General features: G+C 53.4%; 3 protein-coding genes across 4 annotated transcripts; 1 reads left to right on the top strand and 2 right to left on the bottom strand.

Annotated features, from left to right (window-relative positions):
• Positions 1-955: 955 nt before the first annotated feature.
• Positions 956-8546, bottom strand: LOC119709967 (fibrinogen-like protein 1-like protein). Its single transcript, XM_038158400.1, has 4 exons — positions 8357-8546; positions 5961-6104; positions 3460-3522; positions 956-2007 (listed from the first exon to the last, which is right to left on the bottom strand). Exons 1-4 carry the CDS (start codon positions 8358-8360, stop codon positions 1373-1375), a joined length of 846 nt encoding a protein of 281 aa, XP_038014328.1. The 5' UTR covers positions 8361-8546; the 3' UTR covers positions 956-1372.
• Positions 8547-12311: 3765 nt separating this feature from the next.
• LOC119709963 (fibrinogen-like protein 1-like protein) lies at positions 12312-14882 on the top strand. Its single transcript, XM_038158392.1, has 3 exons — positions 12312-12467; positions 12951-13070; positions 14207-14882. The coding sequence occupies exons 1-3, from the start codon at positions 12464-12466 to the stop codon at positions 14845-14847; spliced, it is 765 nt and encodes a 254-aa protein (XP_038014320.1). The 5' UTR covers positions 12312-12463; the 3' UTR covers positions 14848-14882.
• Positions 14883-16840: 1958 nt separating this feature from the next.
• Positions 16841-19342, bottom strand: LOC119709962 (fibrinogen-like protein 1-like protein). 2 transcript variants are annotated; one of them, XM_038158391.1, is made up of 3 exons: positions 19138-19342; positions 18530-18658; positions 16841-17941 (listed from the first exon to the last, which is right to left on the bottom strand). In XM_038158391.1, exons 1-3 carry the CDS (start codon positions 19202-19204, stop codon positions 17313-17315), a joined length of 825 nt encoding a protein of 274 aa, XP_038014319.1. In that variant the 5' UTR covers positions 19205-19342; the 3' UTR covers positions 16841-17312. The 2 variants fall into 2 exon arrangements, with proteins under 2 accessions (XP_038014319.1, XP_038014318.1); XM_038158390.1 differs by having other exon boundaries at positions 18530-18661; positions 19138-19341.
• Positions 19343-19632: the final 290 nt, after the last annotated feature.

Raw genomic sequence — 19632 nt, 5'->3', positions numbered from 1 at the left:
CTGCACAGATCCTGCACCCCGCTTTGGGCAACCTGCACCCGCTGTGGGCATCCTGCACCCGCTGTGGGCATCCTGTACCCGCTCTGTGCACCCTGCTCCCGGCTGTGCGCACCCTGCTCCCCGCTGCACAGATCCTGCACCCCGCTCTGGGCATCCTGCACCTCAGTGCACCCCCTGTGCACCCCGCTGTGCAGCCCGCAGCCCCCTGGGCGCGTCCCGCACACCGAGTCCCTCCTGCCGCACCCGCGGTTTCACTCCTCACTGCTCGCCTGCCCTGTGACAGCCTGGTGCCCTGTTACCCACTGGCTCAGGAGAGGTAGGGGCCCTGGGGCACCCTCTCACCAGGGCACCCTGTCACTGGAGCACCCTGTCCCTGGGGTGCCTGGGGCACCCTGTCACCGGGACACCCTGTCCCTGGGGCACCCTGTCGTGGCATGTCTGTGCAGCCCCTTTGTCCCCTGAGGAAGGCTGTCCCACTGGGACCAGGAACTACTGCCACAGCGTCACTCAATATTTGTAGGGATTCAGAAACCTAGAAGAAAAATTCCAGGACCCCTCTAACAGCCATGTCTCCTTGCTCTACCAGCTTCTGACCCTGGCACAGGAGAGTTGCTCTTCCAGCCAACACAAATCCATCCTGCAGCTGCTCTGTGGATCCCCTCCCCATGCTGTGCAGATCACAGGGCCTTTATCACAGTGTAACCCGGGTTTAATTTTCTTACATCCATGAGAAACACTCAAGGCTTTCTCTCTCCAGGCTGAGTAACCTGGTTTAGTGGAAGGTGTCCTCCCTACCCATGGCAGGGGAGTTTGGAATGAGATGGGTTTTAAGGTCCCTTCCAACCCAAACCAGGCTGTGATTCTGTGATAAGCCTCAAGACTCCAGTCCTGACATGGGATTTCTTGGGTCTCAGGGGGGAAGATCAGAGGTACAGAACAGATGTCATTACTGAAGAATGAGCTCAAGCAAGCATGTTTATTGGATGCCTTATCAAACACTGCAGAGAGGCTCAGAGTATATGGAAATTTGGGGCATTGCTTTCTGTGAGTTCTGGAGACAGCAAGGAAACTCTGATGTAACTCCAGGACTGTGTGTCTTCCGCCTGCAGGGAAGGTACATGTGGAATCCACAAATTTCAGCAGTGTTTTTTAATTCTTGATTATGAACATAATAACAAGGAATCATTGGCAAGCACAGGGGAACGGGGCTGAGCAGAGGGGAGTCTGCAATTGGAGAGGGGGACTGTAAAGTGGCATTTCATTAAAGCCCTGCTACCCTTGTGCTCCTCGCTCTGCTCCAGAGAGGCTCACACTCTTTGGCCGTGCAGAGCCTTTGCAGAATGTCCACTGTGGACAGGAGGAGGGAGAAGCACTAACAATATGAAGCTGGTTTAATGAGGATAAGAGAGGATTTGCAGTTCCCCTTGCACAGGTTGCCCCATGTCAGGCCCCCCTTGTAATTCAGCCTCACGGAGTAACACGATGAGTACCACCACCCGCCCTCATAGCTGTAGGCACAGTTCTTACTGTAAGTGTCCTGATCCTGGTCCTTTGTAGAGAATTTCATGTTGTCGTGCATGTTGTTGGGATTGTCTGAGGTCATGGCATCCCCAGCTGTGCCATTGTAGGAGCCCAGCCTGAGCCGGTAGCCGTGGGACTCGTCCTCCACGCTGAACAGGTTGTAGTCTGCGAAGCTGAGGTTGTCTGCGGAGTCCTGGATGACAAACCTGACCTGGTAGACCTTCTGCTTGGCAATCTGGTGGATGTACTCGGTGCCCAGCCAGTACTCGGTGCGCACGTTCCCGAAGCCAAACTTGTAGGTGCTCCAGGCCTCGGCCCAGGTGACAGGGGTGTCCCTCTGGTTCCTCTGGATGACGGTCCAGCCCCCGTGGGTCACGTTCATCTCGCAGTACACCACGAGGTGGTGCAGCCCTTTGGGCTGGATGATGTAGACGCCGCTGTGGCTTCCACGGGGGATCTCACTGCAGTCCTTGGGCCACCCTGAGGCTGGAAACAAAAGCTGGTTTTTAAATCCCCCTAAAAGTGGGGTGTTTCTTTAGTGTCTGAATCCTTTTGCGCGCACATTCCTAGGCTGCATTCCTGCCATGTGCTCACAGGAGTAAACCAAAATCTTGCCATGATCAGTGTAAGAGTTTATCAAATCAGGGTGCCCTTCACGTGGGAGTAATGTGCTCTGACTCCAGTGATTCAGAAGGCTGAGCAATTGCTTTATTAAGCTATATTATATTATACTCTATTACTACTATACTCTATACTACACTACACTAAAGAAAAACCTGTGACTCTTTCAGACAGTCATGACACAGCTTTGATCCAACTGGCCAATCAGTCCAAACAACCATCAGCAAAGTCCAATTAACAAATCCCTTTTGGTAAACAATCTCCATAACACATCCCACATGTGCCAAACAACAGGAGCAGCAAGCAGAGATAAGAATTGTTTTCATTCCCTTCTCTCTCTGAGCTTTCTCACTGCCTTCCCCAGGAAAAATCCTGGCAGAGAGAATTATGTCTCTCTCTGTTCAAAGAGTATGTGGATACCACAAGAGCTGGGCTTCACATCTTCCCAAGATAGGATTCAAACTGATGGGAACACACTGTGAAAATGCCTGGTGAGACCAAGGACACTCTGTGAAAATGTCTGGTGAGATCACTGTCACCCAAGGACCCCCATCCAGGCTGGGCTGAGTCTCAGTGATTTGCCTGTGTCGTGCAGGTGATGCATCACCACAGACAAGTGCAAATCTGGGGGACAAAGTCACTTGCTGGTACAGCACAGAGGTTTAGTGCTTTGCCCCAGAGAGAGGGTGGCCGTGACATCCATATCTCTAACAATTAAATCAGCCCTTGGGATCTCACCAGGGCAAAGCCATTGTTGTTCTCTAGCCTTACCCAAGTAGCTCTTTGGAGACTTCCTGACTTGTTGGATTTGATTATGGCCTTTCCATGCCCCAGAGTATCTGTACCTCATACAACAAACAGCTGAATGTACCTACACACTGCTGGGAAGGAATTTGCTCTATTCCCAGTGCTTCTGTCACCAGCTGCCCCCACCCAGGTGGGACCAATCTTTGGCCTTATGGGCTAATGTCGACCCAGCCAGCTCAGTAATTCTGTCACATCCAGTCTTCTCATCAACTGTGTAGTGAAAATAGGAAAATGACTAATCACCACTTCCCAGTAATGAAGCATCGCTTTCCAGTCTGGACCTTTATCTGGAAAATTCCCCATGCAAAAGCACCTCATCAAGTACTGAGCCCAGGACACAGCTGGCAGCAGAGTCCCCTGAGCTTGTGAGCTGTGGCACTTCTGCAGCCCATCAGAAAATCAACATATTCCTGGCAGGAGCTAGTGCAGGTGTAAGACATGGGAGAGTTGTCTGAAAGCTCTTGGTGAGCCCAGTGATGGTGGAACCCCCCAGCAGATGCAGAGACTCACCATGGCTCACTGGTGGGTGGTGGGCGATGTCCCTGGCCTGTCGGACGTGTCCATCACCATCATCTAAATTAACACAGGAGACAGGAGTGAGTGTGGGGAGTAGACATGTCAAAAGCCCACTAGGAGACCTCAGTCTTCTCCAGATGATATTTTTCTGTTACTGGTCTTAATTCCAGAGGAATTCAGCTGTGGGAGGTGGGCTGAGAGAGGCATCGGGGATGCCTTGGGAGGAGGCGTGTGTATGAGGCAGCCCCCACCTGTCAATCAGTGTGCCACTCACCCGCTCCCCACTCCTTCGTTCTAGAAGGTTCTGTTGTCCTCTGTTCCCCATTAGTCCCCTGCCCTGAACCACTCCCTACCCTCCTTCCCGTTGGTCCGTGCCCTGTCAACCCGCCTTAACTCCTCCTCACTCTCCGCCTTTACCCCCCTCGAATATATACCCGGACCCCCCCCCCAAGGTCGGGGCTTTTTTGCCTCTGCTGCCCTTCGGGGAGGGTTGTACCCCTGCTCCCTTCTATTCCTTTCCTGAAATAAACTCCTCCGGACTTAGCAAGCAAAGAAGCCCCCCTGCTCGTTATTTACTGGTGAGGCGTTGATACTATCCGGGCTTGGGCGGAAGGTCGGCTGTGGGCACCCATCCAAGGGACCTGTCGGGACCTGCCCAAGGACAAGACACCCCCGCAGCTTTCAGCAATTTCAGATATCAGCAGCTTGGTAATTTGGGGGAATTTACATGGTGTTAGAGTGAGGCTGATGCTTTTTTGATGGAAAGGATTTGGGCATACTGTGTAGGGGAAAACCCCTAGAGGTGGTGGCAACACTGGGAAGATGGGTGTTGGAGTGCAGCAGCAGCAGTTAGGGACTTGGGAAGAAGGGGGCTTAAAGAGGGGGGGAAGAAATGTGAGAGCAGACACAGGAAAACTGCTCAGGTGCCAGGAGCTGGGAGAGGTTCTGCTCAAAAGAGTTTGAAGGATGTTGCTGGAAGAGAAGATGGTTTACAATGAGTTAATGCAATTCTTTTGCAAGGACATCTCTGTATCCACTGATGGCTGTAAAACAGAAGGATCAGTCACAGGCTTCTGGAATCACAAAAGCCATTCCTGTCCCCCTCTCTAAAACAGACAATTAACCCTGCAGCTGCTGCCGTGGCATCCTCAAATACCCGCTCCCTGCTTTCAGTCTCAGCTGGCACTGTCTCACCTCCTCCCTTGTGAAGCGTTTAACTCGAGCCTCTTGCACTCTGCACAAGCCCATTCCTCACACATTCTGCCTGCCAGGCTTCTGACTTTCTCAATTTTGATATTGACTCTCTTTTTGACTCCCTTTGACTTTCTTTACAACCTGAGCCTGTGTGGAGTGGGAACACTCATGTGACATTGTCTGGAGGACATTCCTACCATGGCATTTATTTTTACTACAGCCACATGGAGCTGTTCAGTCCTGTTTGTGTTGTAAGGCAGTCTGCCTCTGCTCCTTGCCGCCTTCATACCCCATCCCTGTGGAAGCACTCCTCTCCAAGTCAGGACTTTGGAATGCTCTCTTTTGGTATGCATGCATGCTGCTGATGTTTTCAGAGCACACTACACTACGGTGCTATGGGTGAGAGATCACAAAACCATGGAATATCCCAGGTTGGAAGGAAACCACAAGGGTCATCTAGTCCAACTCCCTGCACAAGGCAACTCCAAAACCACACCCTGTTCCTGAGAGCATTGTGGAGCCCAGAGCACACATTCTTTCTCTGTGCAGACTTGCAGTTCTTGCTGAGTTCTTGTCTCAGTCACAGTGCTCCCTATGCTGGCAGTTTCCTGACAGGTGATCTGAAGCCAGCACCAAACACTTGGACCTTGAGCTCCTCTGCCAAGCACACTTCCTCTTCCCTTGGAAGGGAGACAGCTCTTTCTGCTGTGCCACATCCCACCCACAGCCCCTGTGTTTTCCCTGAGCATTTCTTCAAGGCCTCCTCACTGCTCCTGGCACCTGTAGGTTACTCTGTGCCATCACCTGGCTGATTGTCCTGTGCCAGCGCCACTGCCCAAACTCTTTGTACTAACTTAATCTATTTCCTCTTTGTATTGAGGTCTCCCTTGAATTCAGTTCTCCACTGATGATTTCCAGAGATGGAAGCTGTTCTCCATGTCCACAAAACACACTGGGACCATCTTTAACCCTTCTTCTCCAAGGAAAAGCACATGGCCCACAAGACTCTGTGCTTGGTCTTGCTGCCAGTTTGTCCTTCCTTGTGGCATCCTGTGAGCTCTGAGCTTTGGGCTGTTCTTCTGTCCCTTATGGAAAGAAGAACTTCATGCCATGCAGGGGATGAGACAGGCAGCAAGCAGAGGGGGACCCTAAGGTTACTCCTGTTCCAGACACTCTCAGATCAGTATTTAGTCCTTCCTTGGTGTAACTGAGGTGTGGGCAGGCTGGTGAGGATGGAGGCTGTGTAGGATCTCACTGATCAGGACCTTGCTTGCCTCTCCCTGTTGCAGGGCCATACTTACTGAGCTGGGAGGACTCTGGGGGAGCATTCATAATGTCATCCATCGTGCCATTGAGGAGGTACAAGTTTCTTATGTCAACATCAGGAAAAGATGCTGCCAGGGCCAGCAGGCAGGTCAAAAGCAGGAGACAAAGGCACTGGGTAGCTGAAATGGGAACAGATTGGAAGAAAGAGATCAGAACTCTTCTATTGGAAAGCCACTAACCACATTCAGAGTAAAATAGGAAAATAAAACTCTCTGTAGAGCTCCCTCAGAGCCATGAGCCCCATGCAGATGAGTTCATTTAGATGAGCTGTCCTGTACACATTAGCAGGAGTCATTAGTGGTGGCACCTGCTGCAGTGGCATTTGAGACCAAAGAAGTGCCAAAACCTTGTCCAAACCCAAAATGTCCATAATCAGAAATCCCTATAAAACTCAAGACTTGGGTCTAGACATAACAAGCAGAGTGAACACAGAGGGAGGAATCCCCTTTCTTCCCAGCTCCCATCCTGCTCCCATGACACATTCACAGAATTCAGAATCCACAGAATCACCAGGCTGGAAGAGACCTTCAAGATCATCGAGTCCAACCCAGCCCCAACACCTCAATTAAACCCTGGCACCCAGTGCCACATCCAGGCTTTGTTTAAACACATCCAGGGATGGTGACTCCACCACCTCCCTGGGCAGCCATTCCAGAACTTTATCACCCTTTCTGTAAAAAACTTTTCCTAGTATCCAACCTGTATTTCCCTTGGTGCAGCCTGAGACTGTGTGCTCTGGTTCTGTCAGTGCTGCCTGGAGAAAGAGCCCAGCCCCAGCTGAGCACAGGCACCTTTCAGGGAGTTGTAGAGTGATGAGGTCACCTCTGAGTCTCCTTTTCTCCAGGCTGAGCACCCCCAGCTCCCTCAGTGGTTCCTCACAGGGTTTGTGTTCCCAGCCCCTCTCCAGCCTCGTTGCCTCCTCTGGACGCGCTCGAGCGTCTCAACTTCATCATCCTTCCCAAACTGAGGGCCCAGAGCTGGACACAGCACTCGAGCTGTGCCCTCACCAGTGGTTTGAGCTGGGACTGCCCTGGGGCTATGGGCAGTAGGGCCCTGGGGTCTGGCTGGGAACAAGCCCCAGGCAGGGCTGTGTGTGTGCAAGCAGCATGACAAAGAAAGGCAGCACAGCCCTCCCGGAGTGAGAGTGGGTCTGGGGTAAAGATGCCCTTTCTGTGCTTATGTTGGTTATGTGGCTGCTTCAAGATTTCCGTATGTGGACAGCTGGTCTGGTCTGCTCTGGTTCAGAGCACTAGGAAAAACCAGCACGCTTTTTGCAGTATTCAAGCTAAGTAAAATAACAGAAAGTTTGTCCTGATTCCTAAAGAGTGGAACACTGTGGAGCTGCCTGCCCGTGGGGAATTCTGTTCCTGATAAGACACACTCAGCTCACCTGGCAGATTACCAGTGTGAACCCCTCAGTGTTCAAAACCAGAGCCAACACCTATTGCATTTCCCAGGGGTACCTGGGTTTGGCACCATTCTCTGGGATGCCTGAGAAGGAAAATGATCATGGATGCCAGCCTGGAACCACCGTGTGGAATTGCAGCCACCCTAGAGACAAGCACCCCTTCCTGGGAATGCTCAGAGATGTCCCAGTCTTATCAGGCTGGTTACAGTTTTTCAGCAAATCTTTTAAACACACTTCAGTCCAACTGATTCACCTCTCAGTTCCCACATAACATTTGCTGTGTTGATATACTTGTGTTTAGAGACATGTTTAAAGACATTTTTCCTCGAGGCCCCCAGAGAAGAAATGCTCCCCCCACTGCTGGCCCTTCCCCTGGGACTGGTCATGAAAAGTCTGCATAGGAAGGAGATGCAAAGGAGGATCAGCCTCTTGTGGGTGCTCTGCTGGGGACAGCAATGTGCTTTTGAGCATCTGACCTCCAGATCTGGATACCTGTTCAATATCACACATTCAGCAGGAAAATCTAAAAAATCCCTTTTCTACTCTAGAGTATTTACGCTTTCTTTGGAGAACTGAAAATTGCAAAGAATGGTAAATGAGAAACTTGTAAAATGGTCTGTGTGGTGCTCCAGGGCTGCACTGGCACAACCTGGATATAGCAGAGCATGCAGGCTCATGCCCCTCTCCCAGCCCAGGGAGCAGGCACAGACAAGGACTCAGCACCAGGATATCCAGGGTGTGGGGAGGACAGACCCTGCAGCAAAGTGCTGGGATGCCCTGTGAGCTGCAGCCACACAAAGAAGTGCCATCCCATCCCATCCCATCCCATCCCATCCCATCCCATCCCATCCCATCCCATCCCATCCCATCCCATCCCATCCCATCCCATCCCATCCCATCCCATCCCATCCCATCCCATCCCATCCCATCCCATCCCATCCATCCATCCAACCCTACACTCACCCATGCCGTCTCTGTGGGGACCCTGTGGAGCACAAAGCTGGGTGGTTTTGGCCTGGCTGGAGGGCTGTCCAGCCTGAAAGTTATAGGCTTGAGCAGGTGAGGGGGTGGAGGCATGAGACCCAAACCTCAGCACTTGTCCTCTGGTTGGCAGCAGGACCAGTGGCTTGGGGCTTATTTGCTCTCCACCATCAAGTGATCAGTCCTCAGACAATGAAGTCCCACAGGTGAAGAGCTTCCTCCAGAGGCAAAGCAAATAATTTGCTGCCCATAAGCAAATGCCTTAAAATAATCACAATTCAGTGTGCAGTGTTTCCCCAGGGAATGACGTTCTTGGGGCATCTCCACAGAGCTCAACTGGTAAGTAAACACCCAGGTGACTTTCACCTCGTGGATGGAAATCAAACATCAGGTGTAAATCACTCTCTTCAGAGTTGACATTGAGCTCAACAGCCCCTGGGAGCCCCACAGACCCTTCAGGGAAGAGGCACTCCAGTGTTCCTGGGAAACTGAGCCCTGAACTTCAGAAAGTGCCACTCCAGTGCCTCCTGACAGCCCTGCCCTGCCAGTGCCACGCTGCCCCTTGTGCAACACGCACTGTGGGTGCCCTGGCACCACGGTGGCCCTTGCAGCAATCACAAGGCAGTTCTGGGCATCATGAAGTGCCACTGATGTAAAATGGTCGCACTTCAAGCCCCTCTCTGCTCTAGGAGCACTTACACCACGGATGTCTACAGAAAATGCCAGACTTTCCTTTTCCCTGGGATGGGTGCCTGCAGTGTTCTGAGTTAGGAGGGCTCCTGCAGCCCAGCAGCCACCCTGGGCTGGACAGGCAGGGGTCTCTGTCACAGACTGTGTCCTTGCAGTGGGCTCACCTGGGCATGGACACTCCTGTACCTGTGCAAGGACAGGCAGTGACCCTCAGCAGGGCTTTCCAGCAGCTTCCAGGTGCTTTTACAGGAGGCTGCAGCCCATGTGAAGATCAGGATGAGCAAAGCAGGCAGGGGAAAAGTCACCGAGAGGATTTCTCCAAACACCCAGCTCTATCCTGGGCCCCAGCTCCTGTCCAGTGTATTTCATAGAAACACAGAATCCTGGAAGGGTTTGTGGTGGATCTTTCTTCAAAGACCATCTTGTTCCATCCCCCTGCCATGGGCAGGAACACCTTCCACTAGACCATGTTGCTCCAAGCCCTGTTCAACCTGCCCTTGGTCAATGTTTGGTTCTGGAACAGCCACAGTTCTGTTTGTTGCTGCATTCCAGGCTGCATCTGGAAAAATGCAGCCAGGAGGGCGAGGGAAGGGATTATTCACCTCCACAGGTGAGACAGCAGCTGCAGGGCTGGGGGGCTGTGTGGGGGTCCCTGTGCAGAGCAGCAGCTCCAGCTCCAGAAGGATCCAGCTAAGAGCACCAGGAGAGCTGGGGCAGGAGTGCACAGCACATGTGGAGATGCTGAGAAAGATGGGTTTGTCCAGCCTGGAGAAGAGAGGGCTGAGATGGGATCTCGTGGCTGCCTAGAGCTACCTTGTGGAAGGGTGGAGAAGGTGGAGTCAGGCTCCTCGTGGCACTGTGTCCTGCTTCGGACCCCTCATTGCAAGAAACAGACTGGAGCAAGTCTGGAGGCCACTGGAGGCCACCAGGCTGGTTGGAGCCCTGGAGCTCAGGACATGTCAGGAGAATTGGAGAGAAGTGGGCTTGCTCCACCTGGAGAGGAGCAGGCACAGAACGGGTCCCATTGCTGACAGCAACCATCTTACGGGAGCACACAAAGAACATGGAGCCAGATTTTTCAAGGAGGTCCATGATGGTGGGATGAGAAGCAATGGATCTAAGTTGGAACATGGAAATTCAAGTTAGAAATAGAGCTTTGCTTTAACATGACCTTGGTCAAATACTGGGTGCCCAGAGAGAGGCTGTGGGATTTCTCTTCTTAGAGGTGTTCAAGACGTGACTGGACAAGGACTTGCTTGAGCATGGCTTGGACCAGATGGCCTCCAGAAGTGCCTCCCAACCTAAATTGTTCCACTACCCTGTGATTCTGTGGCTCTCCTTGGAGGTGCACAGGGAATCATGAGAGCCAACTGACACAAGGGGAAGGAAGGGAAATTAGGTTTTAAAAAATCAGCCTGAGTGTGTTCAAAGACATAAAAAAATAAAAAGGAAGAGAAGTTATGTGACCTCCATTCCCTGACATTCACAACTGACCCAGCTGTGACCCTAAACAGCCCATTCAAGTTTCACTGTTTTGGCACCGAGGCCATACCAGAGGCACCCAGAGATCCTCCTGATCTCGGATACCCTGTGTCTCCAGTTCTCTGCAGACCCCCTCTCCAGCCCTCACATCTTAGTGCTGGGCCCCCATAGCCAGCCCAGCTGGGGGGATTTGCCCTTTCAGGCCCTCGAGGCTGGTGGCCTCTCCCACCCAGGACCTTTCCCTGGGCCCGTGAGGCTTAAACTCAGTTTAAACTCAGCCCCAGAGCTCCAGTCCTTATCTGAGCCACACTGGGAGCACAAGGGGGGACTCCGGTCCTTTCTCTGTCCTCTTTTTCTGGATGGATCTCAGACTTACTCTGTGGATGGTTTATTTCCTGGATGGACTGCTCACATCTCTGCTGTAGCATATTTCCAGCCCTGCCCTTTGCCCTGTGTCCCTTCATCAAGGATCCTGGGTCTAACCGTGTTTGTCTCACATGGAGCCCACACTCAGCCCTTTCCACCATGCTTGGACCTGGCAGGACAGACACCTCCTCAGCTCAGCTCCTTCTCCTCTCCTCCTTGGCTCCCCACCTCTCACCAAGGTAGCAGAGGTGACATTGAAGAGTTCAGATGGAACCTGACCATAGAATCATGGATTCATTAAGTTGGGTGGAAAATATCTCTATGATCACTAAGTCCAACTGTCAACCCAGCATCACTGTGTTCACCAACAAACCACGTCCTCAAGTGTCACATCCACTTGTTTTTTGAATGTTTCCAGGGATGGTGACTCTACCACTGCCCTGGGCAGCCTGTTCCCTTGACAACCTTTTCCATGAAGAAATTTTTCCTAATATCTAATCTAAAACTCCCCTGGTGCAACTTGAGGCTATTTTCTCTCATCCTGTCAATCCAGGAATCCCTTACCAGGGATCCATTACCTTGGAGATGTCTGGATGCCACTGTCCATCAAGGCCTGCAAGTGGCACCGCTTGATTCCCACAGCATGGAAAGTTTGGTGGGAACCTCAGCTTGACCCTGGATTGCTGTGAAGAGCAGGTGTCAAGCTGTGCCATGAAAAAAAAGTTGATCAGAAACCAACACAGGAGAAGAAGGTAGAAGGGCCACATCTTTATCTTCTTAAATTTGACTTGAAAAGGTTATGGAGCTTCCTGGACCCTCTGGCAGGAAGAAGAGCCCTCCCAAAGCATTTGTCCAGAGAGCATTTTGATCCAGAAGACAGAGAAACTCCTGGTCAGCATTTCTGGGACTGAAGGTGGATCTGTAGGGACTAACCAGGATAAAGATGGAGGTTGGGAAGGAGAGTGCAAAGGGACCCACAGGCCCCTGTTGGTTAACTGGAGCCCTGGCTCAGAGCATGCAGACTGGGGTGCTCTGGCTGCAGGACACTGGCTCCAGCCCCATGACTGATCCTAAAACCTGCCATGGAGAGTTGGTGAGGGGGGACCTCTCTTGAGGACCTGTCCTCAACTTTCCAAGGTCGTGCATGGGACTGGTCACACAGACCTCTCCTCCTCTGCTAGTTTCCCTATATCCTTAAAAAGCTGGGTCTCTCCACTTCACTTTGATCACAGCTCTCTGGATTTTGCTCCAAGTGTGCAATTCACATGTAGTGTTTATGTAGGGACAGTCAATAACTGAAACTCCTCAGCATGGAGGGGGTTATTCTGTACTCTCTGGTGGAGGCACATGTGTCCCTCCCATCAGTTGTGCCGTCATGGGATCTGGGAACTGCCCGAGTCACAATCTGCAAGTGCCTCCTTGTGCCTCTAGAAATGATGAGTGTGAGCACACGTGGGGGTGTGCAGTGCCTATAAAGCCAGGGGGACAGCTCTGCGTGGGAGGGTGCTCCACTGGGTTCCTGCTCTGCGCAGCTGTGCTGGGTGTGTCGTGATGGGTGAGTTTCCTGCTCAGGTACACCTCACTCCAGTGCGGTGCTGGGCTCAAATGACACCTCACGGGGTGAGTATGCACAGGCACAGAGAATGATGAGCGGGACAGCAGCTGTGAGTTTCCCTGGGAGCAGGAGGGCTGCCAGAGCAAAGCACCAAACAACACACAAGCTTGGTGCCAGCCTGTGCCTGCCCCAGGCTACCTGTGCCATGTGTTCCAACATCCTGTCAAGGGAGGTTAGTGTGGAGACCTGAGCTTCACCTTGGTCCTTTCCCTGCTTGACCAATGCATGTGGCATGTGTGGCTGCTCAGGGATCCTGCCCCAGGCATGGTGGCATCTCCCCAGGAGCTGAGAGAGTGCAGGGAGTAGGGGGGTGCTGTTGGTAGCACACAGGGTTTGGCAGCCCTGTGTGGGCCAGGTTATTTCCTCCTGTCTGCTCGGGAGCAGTGCAGCAGGAGCCATGGTGATGGGCACTTTCCTCCCCAGGGCTCCAGGCTGGGACACCCTGGCTCCAGAGGGACCTTGTCCTCCTGCCCACCGTGGTGGCAATGCTTCTGCTCTGTGCCAGCGCCGGCCCAGCCGTGCCCACTGCCAGCCCCCGGAGCGGTGAGTAGCAGGGGATGGGGGGCACCAAGGGGCACAGAGGGCACAGCAGGACACTCAGGGCTGCTCTGTGCCAGGGAAGGTGAGCAAACACCCAAAGGGATGCACAGCACAGGAACTCCCCACACACACACCCCCTGGGCCATGGCTCTTACAGCCTGGCTCCTGCCACGTCACCTTCACCCCCTTGGTGGGTCCCTGCTGAAACCAACAGGTTTTTGCCAGAACACCACAGCTTGGAAGGATTGCTGTGCCATGTTTGTGAGGCTCAGTTCTAGGAGAGATCCTCCTAGCTATTTGTTTAGCTCTTGTTGGATTAGAAACATCCTCTTCTTCCTGTTAAGAGAGGATTACAATACCTGCAAGACCCCAGAGTTTCATGGGCTGAATTGGAATTACCCACAGCAAATTGTCTCCCATTAGACACAAACCAAGAAAAACAAATTAGATGGCAAATTAGTTCGGCTAGATGAATTATAACAAGGTGGGGGGAGAGACCTCTGTAAGACCAATGCAGAACTAAGCCTTCTTATCCAATGCCATGAGCCCCAGGGAAAACATAAATTTTCATTACATGTCCCCATCCAGTGGAGCATTTTGATGCTTCTGGTCCCTGCAAGAGCTGCAGCTCAATATATCAAGAGTACACGGGCCAGACATACTTTGAGGACACAATTGGCAATCCTGGAGATTTTTTCACCCTTCTTTCCTTGGCAAGAGGCTCCAAATGAAACAGCAAATCAGGAGAAATAGGTTCCAGAGTGATAAATACTGGAATGGTCTGCCCGGGGAGGTGGTGGAATCACCATCCCTGGATGTGTTTAAACAAAGCCTGGATGTGGCACTGGGTGCCAGGGTTTAGTTGAGGTGTCAGGGAACAGGTTGGACACGATGATCTTGAAGGTCTCTTCCAACCCTGTGATTCTGTGAGTCTGTGATTCAGAGCTCTTACAGAGGCTGAAGGTTCTTACAGAAGGTTCTTACAGAACCTTCAGGTTCCCTGAGGATGAGCCAGTGGAAAAGCCACAGACAGAACCACTCCTTTTTGTCCTGAGTCCTCACCGATCTTCAGAAGCTCCTTGTTATCCTGATAGACTCACGGACCTTCTCTCTCCCCCACCCCGTGTTTGCTGCTGCAGCCTCAGGGTTCCCCCCGGACTGCAGCCACCTCCGCAGGGGCAGCCCCAGCGGCGTGTACGTCATCCAGCCGGCCCGGTCGCCGCCGCGCGTGGTCTGGTGCGACATGGACACCGAGGGCAAGGGCTGGACCGTGGTCCAGAGAAACTCGCATGACACCGAGCTCACATGGAAGCAATCCTGGACCACCTACAAGTACGGCTTTGGGAATGTGCACAGCGATTACTGGCTGGGCACCGAGTACCTGCACCTGCTGACGCAGCAGGGCACCTACAAGGTGCGCTTCGTGGTGCGCGACAAGGCCAACGTCACCCACTACGCCGAGTACGACATCTTCAGAGTGGAGAGCGAGGCCAGCGGCTACCCGCTGAGGCTAGGCCGGCATTCTGGAGATGGGGATGACTACCTGACCCTCTACCACCCCAAGAAGGGGGGCATTCATGACAACATGAAGTTCAGCACAGTCGACAAGGACCAGGACCAGTACAGCGGGAACTGCGCCAAGAGCTACGGGGGGTGGTGGTACAACAGGTGCCAGAATGTCCTGCTCAATGCCAAAAACTACATTGTTTGGCCAGGATTCTGTGATAACGGTGACTGTGCATCCTCCCTCATCCTGGTCAAACCCACAGATGTGTGTTGACCATGCCCGGCTCCCCGGGAGTGTGGGGGTGCCACCATCCCCAGCTCAGTGCCCCATTCCCATGCCAGTCCCAGTGCACATCCTGCTCTGCCCACAGCTCCTGTTCCCTCACCAGCCAAAACACAGCAGCTCTGGGGCTCAGGAGCCATCACCCGGAGCGCTGGGCACACGGGCAGCTTTGTCCAGTGCCATGATGCTGGCTGGCACTGGGGCATAGGCATTGGTTTGGGGTGGGTGCACCCGCTCCCATCCTGGGGAGGGGGACATGGTGCCAGCTCCCTTCCCCTGCACTCGGTGAACCCTGCTTTGCCCAGGCCCTGCTCCTTCCCTGAGCCCCACACACCCCACAGCTCTGCTATCCATGGTGGGAGGAATCAGCTGCAATAAACCCTGGAGCCAGACTGTGCTGCCTCGTGTCTGCCTGCACACAGGTGTGGGGGGATCACTCTGTCCACTCCTCAGGGTGGCAGACTTGGGGCAAAGTAAGTGTGTTAGGCAATATTCCTTTCAATGGCCTGTTCCAGCCACTGCACACTGGACTGTGGCTGTAAGGCTACAATTAGCCAACAGGGCCAGCAAAGCCCTGACCATGCACAACCCTCACTCACAGTTTGCTCCTGTTCATGGCTGGGTGGTTGCTCTGTCCTGGGAAAGAGAAGAAACCACCACAACCTGGAGTGTGGAGAGGGCAGTGGACTCCCTGAGGGTGTGAGTGATGTGGGTCAGTCAGTCCCATCATTGCCTGCTGCAGACAGGGAATGTGTCTATGAAGTTCCCTTGTGATGCAGGGAAGTTTGAACTTGGGGCTTGAAAGAACCCACAGCTCCTCTCCTACCAGGACAGCTGAGCTCAAGGAAGGAGCTAAAGGAAGGTTTGTGGCTTGGAATGCAAATAACATGGGACTCTGGAGCCAAGGTCTGTGACCAAGGTCCCAGGCCACCCTGCAGAGCTATGGCAGTGCATTGTTCCTGAGGAGCTGTTGAGTTCCCAAGGAGCACTCTTTGGCAGCCTTGGAGGCACCTGCAGGTGGGCAGCACTGATTCAAGAGAAGATGGAGATACGAGGGTGCTGCTGGCTGAGAACGGCTTCCCAGCTGGAGCTGAGCTGAGAGTAGCACTTCTGGACTAAGAGATATGTCTGCTGGCTTAAAAAGGCATTGGCACTCCAGCCTGGATGCACAACCTAACGGAAGGGGGGAGGCTGGACAAAGGCCTGGGGCTCCTGGTAAACAACATTCCACCCAGCAGGCAGCCCTGAGTGATGCTGAGCTGCATTCCTGGGTGTCTGTTGGAAAGAGAATAGTTGCACCCAATGATCCTTGTGGGTCCCTTCCAACTCAGAATATTCTGTGAATCTATGAGTGCAGCCAGTGAGACATCTGCTCTGTTCAGCACTGCTCGACCACAGTGCAACAGTCAAACATCCTCCCTCTGCTCAGCATCGGAGACCACACCACAGGTACCGGGTGCACTGCTCAGCTGTCCAGTGCACAAGGTTATCACCACAACAGAGCACTTTCGTACAGACCCAAGGCTGATCCAGAATCTTGAAATTCTGGGATCCCTGCCCTGTCAGGCTGTCTCAGCTCTCCCACCGGCCCAGACAGACCAGACACATGGTGCTGTGTGGCCTTGCAGTACTGCTCGTCCTTTCCACTCTCCAGTTCCCTCCCAGCATTCACAGGGTTAATGAGGCAGGAAGACATTGGTCTAGCTTTCCAGGCCATGGCTGGCAGGGTGCAACTGACCTGATGCTTCTCTCATGCCCTCTGCTTGCTGTTGGCTGTGTGCTGCTACATTCCCTTTCTGGGAGATCGCCTCTTTGGAATGCAACCCTCTTCTTTAAGTGAAAGTTTTGTCTCTAATTCCTCACTTGAGTTGTCTGAAAAAAATTTCCTTTGAAAACTTTTTCTTACTGCACCAGAAGCCTCAGGTGTGTTTCTGGCAGGAAATGGGCAGCAGTTGCAAAGGGTTCCCAAATAAATGAAGGACACTGTGCAGGTCTGAAAGTGATTTTATTGTGCAGGATGAACAGGGACTCCAGCAGTGATGTGTTGTGGACATGGCCTGCCCTGGGGTCAGTATTGCTTAGGTCAGGTTAGCTGGTGATGGTGGATATTTTTCTGCTGAAAACATCTGTACCCACAAATCAAAAAGAGCATAAGACCATGCTGATCAGGAGGGTTTTAGGTTTAAGAGCACAGAGTTCTCCCCAGAAGGAACATGCTTGGATACTGCAGCGTTTATAAAGATGAGCTCTAATACTATTCTCCCCAAAACCCACCACAGGTGAATGGCCAGAGACAGAGCAAGGAGCTTTGCTACTTTTCAGGACAGGAGGAAAACAAAGCAGTTCTTGATACAGAGGAACAACCCTATTCACCCCCAAGGCCTCATCATGGAATGGGCCCCAGCAGGGCACTGGCCTGGCCATGTGCTGCATGTGGACAGAAGGGGGCAGGAGTTCTAGGGGTGTGGAGTTGGTTTGATGAGGATGGCCGAGGCTCTGCAGTTCCCCTTGCACAGCTTGCCCCACGTCAGGCCCCCCTTGACGTTGAGCTGCACAGAGTAACATGCTGAGTACCACCACCCACCCCCATAGCGTGAGGCACAGTTCCCTCTGTACGTGTCCTGATCCCGATCCTTTGTGGAGAACTTCATATTGTTGTGCACTTTCCTGGGATTGTCTGAATCCATGGCATCCTCTGCTGTCCCCGAGTGCACTCCCAGCCTGAGCCGGTAGCCCTGGGACTCATCATCCAGGCTGAACAGGTTGTAGTCTGCGAACCTCATGTTGTTTGCAGCATCCCAGATGACAAACCTGACCTGGTAGATCTTCTGCCGGGTGATCTGGTGGATGTACTCGGTGCCCAGCCAGAACTCGGTGTGCACGTTCCCAAAGCCGTGCTTGTAGGTGCTCCAGGACTCGGCCCAGGTGATATCCGTGTCCCGCCGGTTCCTCTGGATGACGGTCCAGCCCCCGTCTGCCCCGCTCATCTCGCAGTACACCATGATGGGGTGCAGGCCCGTGGGCTGGATGATGTAGACACCACTGGGGCTGCCAGCTGGAACCTCGCTGCAGTCCCTGGGCCAAGCTGGGGCAGCACAGAGAGGGATAGAACAAAAGCCTGGGCATCAGGGCAAGACCCTTGGCAGGAGGGAGATTCATCTGGCCAGGGCACATGGGGGATAACCAGCTCTCCCAGCCCAGAGAGGTCTGGAGGTGACAATGGGTTGGCCTCAACCCTCTGATCCTTTTCCATATGGAAGACCAACATGAGTCAGCCCCATTGAAAAGCCCAGGCTGACTGAGCTATGTAGATATCAGTCCAAGAGACTGAATATGGGCACCAGTGGGCTCCCCTGGGTCTCCTGAAAAAGGGGCTGTGCCACTACAGCAGGGCCATGCTGGGAGGAAGGTGAAGAGGACCTAGCCCCTGCCTGTGACTCAGGGAATGGGGAAAAACAATCCCTTCAAGCACAAAGCCACCCTTACCAGCCTGCACAGTACACAAACATGCACACACACACACACACAGAGCCCTGCAGCCTGAGCTAGGCACACCTTCCCCATCCTCCATCCTGGAGCACGGCCAGGGCGAGGGACAGTGCACGGTCCTGCCCTACCCAGAGCTGGCTGAACACATGCACACAATGCCGGATGCCCACAGGAGGTTACCTACTGGTTCTCTTCAGAACACTCGATGAAGTGTTGGAGGAAGATTTCGTGAAGGTGTTTAGGCTTTGCGTGTGCACAGAATGGCCCGGTGAAGCCAAGATGAGCAGGGAAGCAAGGAGCAGAAGACACGGAGCTGCTAGAAAGGGAGAAGAAGCAAAGAAGAAATGTGACCGTCCCTCCCATGGCTCCAGCACCGCAGCTAACAGGAGCCTGTGAGGTGCAGGAGGGCAGCGAGCATGCTGGGCAGCATCAGGCTGCTCCCTGCAAGCTGCAAAGCTTGCCCAAGGGCTCACAACCTGCCCTTTCCCCCTGCATCGGAGGTGGACAAGTCAAACAGGGCGTAGTTTGGGGCAGAGCAAAGCAGCCAACAGCTGCCTGAGCCACGTTTCACTGCTGGTCCCTGGAGCAGGGGCCTGGCTGGGCTGAGCCAGAAGACAGGCCATGAGCAGCTGGCGCTCCGAGGTGGCAAGTGCCCCTAAAGGGCACCGGTGCCCCTGCTCCCCATCAGCGTGCAAGAACCAGAGCATGGAGCCTCTCCCTCTCGCTCAGCTGCCCTACCTTTGCTCTCCCCGTTGCTGGCAAGGAGCGCCCACTTCCCAGCCCTCTACTCACCCATTGCTCCCTGCGGAAATGCCCTCTGGAGCGCAGAGCTCTGTGCTGGCTGCTCACACCGAGGCATTTGTAGTGCCCTCTGCACTGGGCGGGCTGAGCGGGTCCTACCTCCCTTTTCTGCTGGAACAGATCAGGTTGGTTTCCTTTGCGCCTACAGAAAACACCAGCTGAGGTGGAGGTGCCTATGGTTCTGGATTGCAAAGAAAAGAATTCCCGTGTCAGCAAGAATCCTTGGAATGGTCTCTTCTGTGAGTGCTGAGTGACTTGGATGGAATTTCCCCGGGGAACAGCATATTTGCAAACTTTGAAGAGTATTGCTTAGTAAACACTTGAATGCCACAGTCACTAGCCAGGTGGAGAGCAAACACAGGTCTGTCCCTGCCTCCCACCACTGCAGCTGGTGCTGCCAGGTCAAGGGGCTCTTGTTTAATCTGCTCCAGTCCAGCCCAGCCTCTGGGCAGTGCTTGAAGGAGCTTGTGCATTCTGGGGCACATG

This window comes from Motacilla alba, chromosome 19 (assembly GCF_015832195.1).
Source record: "Motacilla alba alba isolate MOTALB_02 chromosome 19, Motacilla_alba_V1.0_pri, whole genome shotgun sequence".
In the NCBI taxonomy this organism is placed as follows: domain Eukaryota; kingdom Metazoa; phylum Chordata; class Aves; order Passeriformes; family Motacillidae; genus Motacilla; species Motacilla alba.
The sequence above is the reverse complement of the archived record's forward strand: the minus strand, read 5'-3'. Positions and strand labels throughout refer to the sequence as shown.

Coding starts and splice junctions, on each gene's coding strand:
- LOC119709967 (XM_038158400.1), bottom strand. Junction 3,523..5,960: donor CCCAGAGTCCTCCCAGCTCA/GTAAGTATGGCC, acceptor GTGTTAATTTAG/ATGATGGTGATGGACACGTC. Junction 2,008..3,459: donor CCACCCACCAGTGAGCCATG/GTGAGTCTCTGC, acceptor TTTTGTTTCCAG/CCTCAGGGTGGCCCAAGGAC.
- LOC119709962 (XM_038158390.1), bottom strand. CDS start 19,204: ATGCCTCGGTGTGAGCAGCCAGCACAGAGCTCTGCGCTCCAGAGGGCA. Junction 18,662..19,137: donor ATTTCCGCAGGGAGCAATGG/GTGAGTAGAGGG, acceptor CTCCCTTTCTAG/CAGCTCCGTGTCTTCTGCTC. Junction 17,942..18,529: donor GAGTGTTCTGAAGAGAACCA/GTAGGTAACCTC, acceptor GTGCTGCCCCAG/CTTGGCCCAGGGACTGCAGC.
- LOC119709963 (XM_038158392.1), top strand. Junction 13,071..14,206: donor CACTGCCAGCCCCCGGAGCG/GTGAGTAGCAGG, acceptor TTGCTGCTGCAG/CCTCAGGGTTCCCCCCGGAC.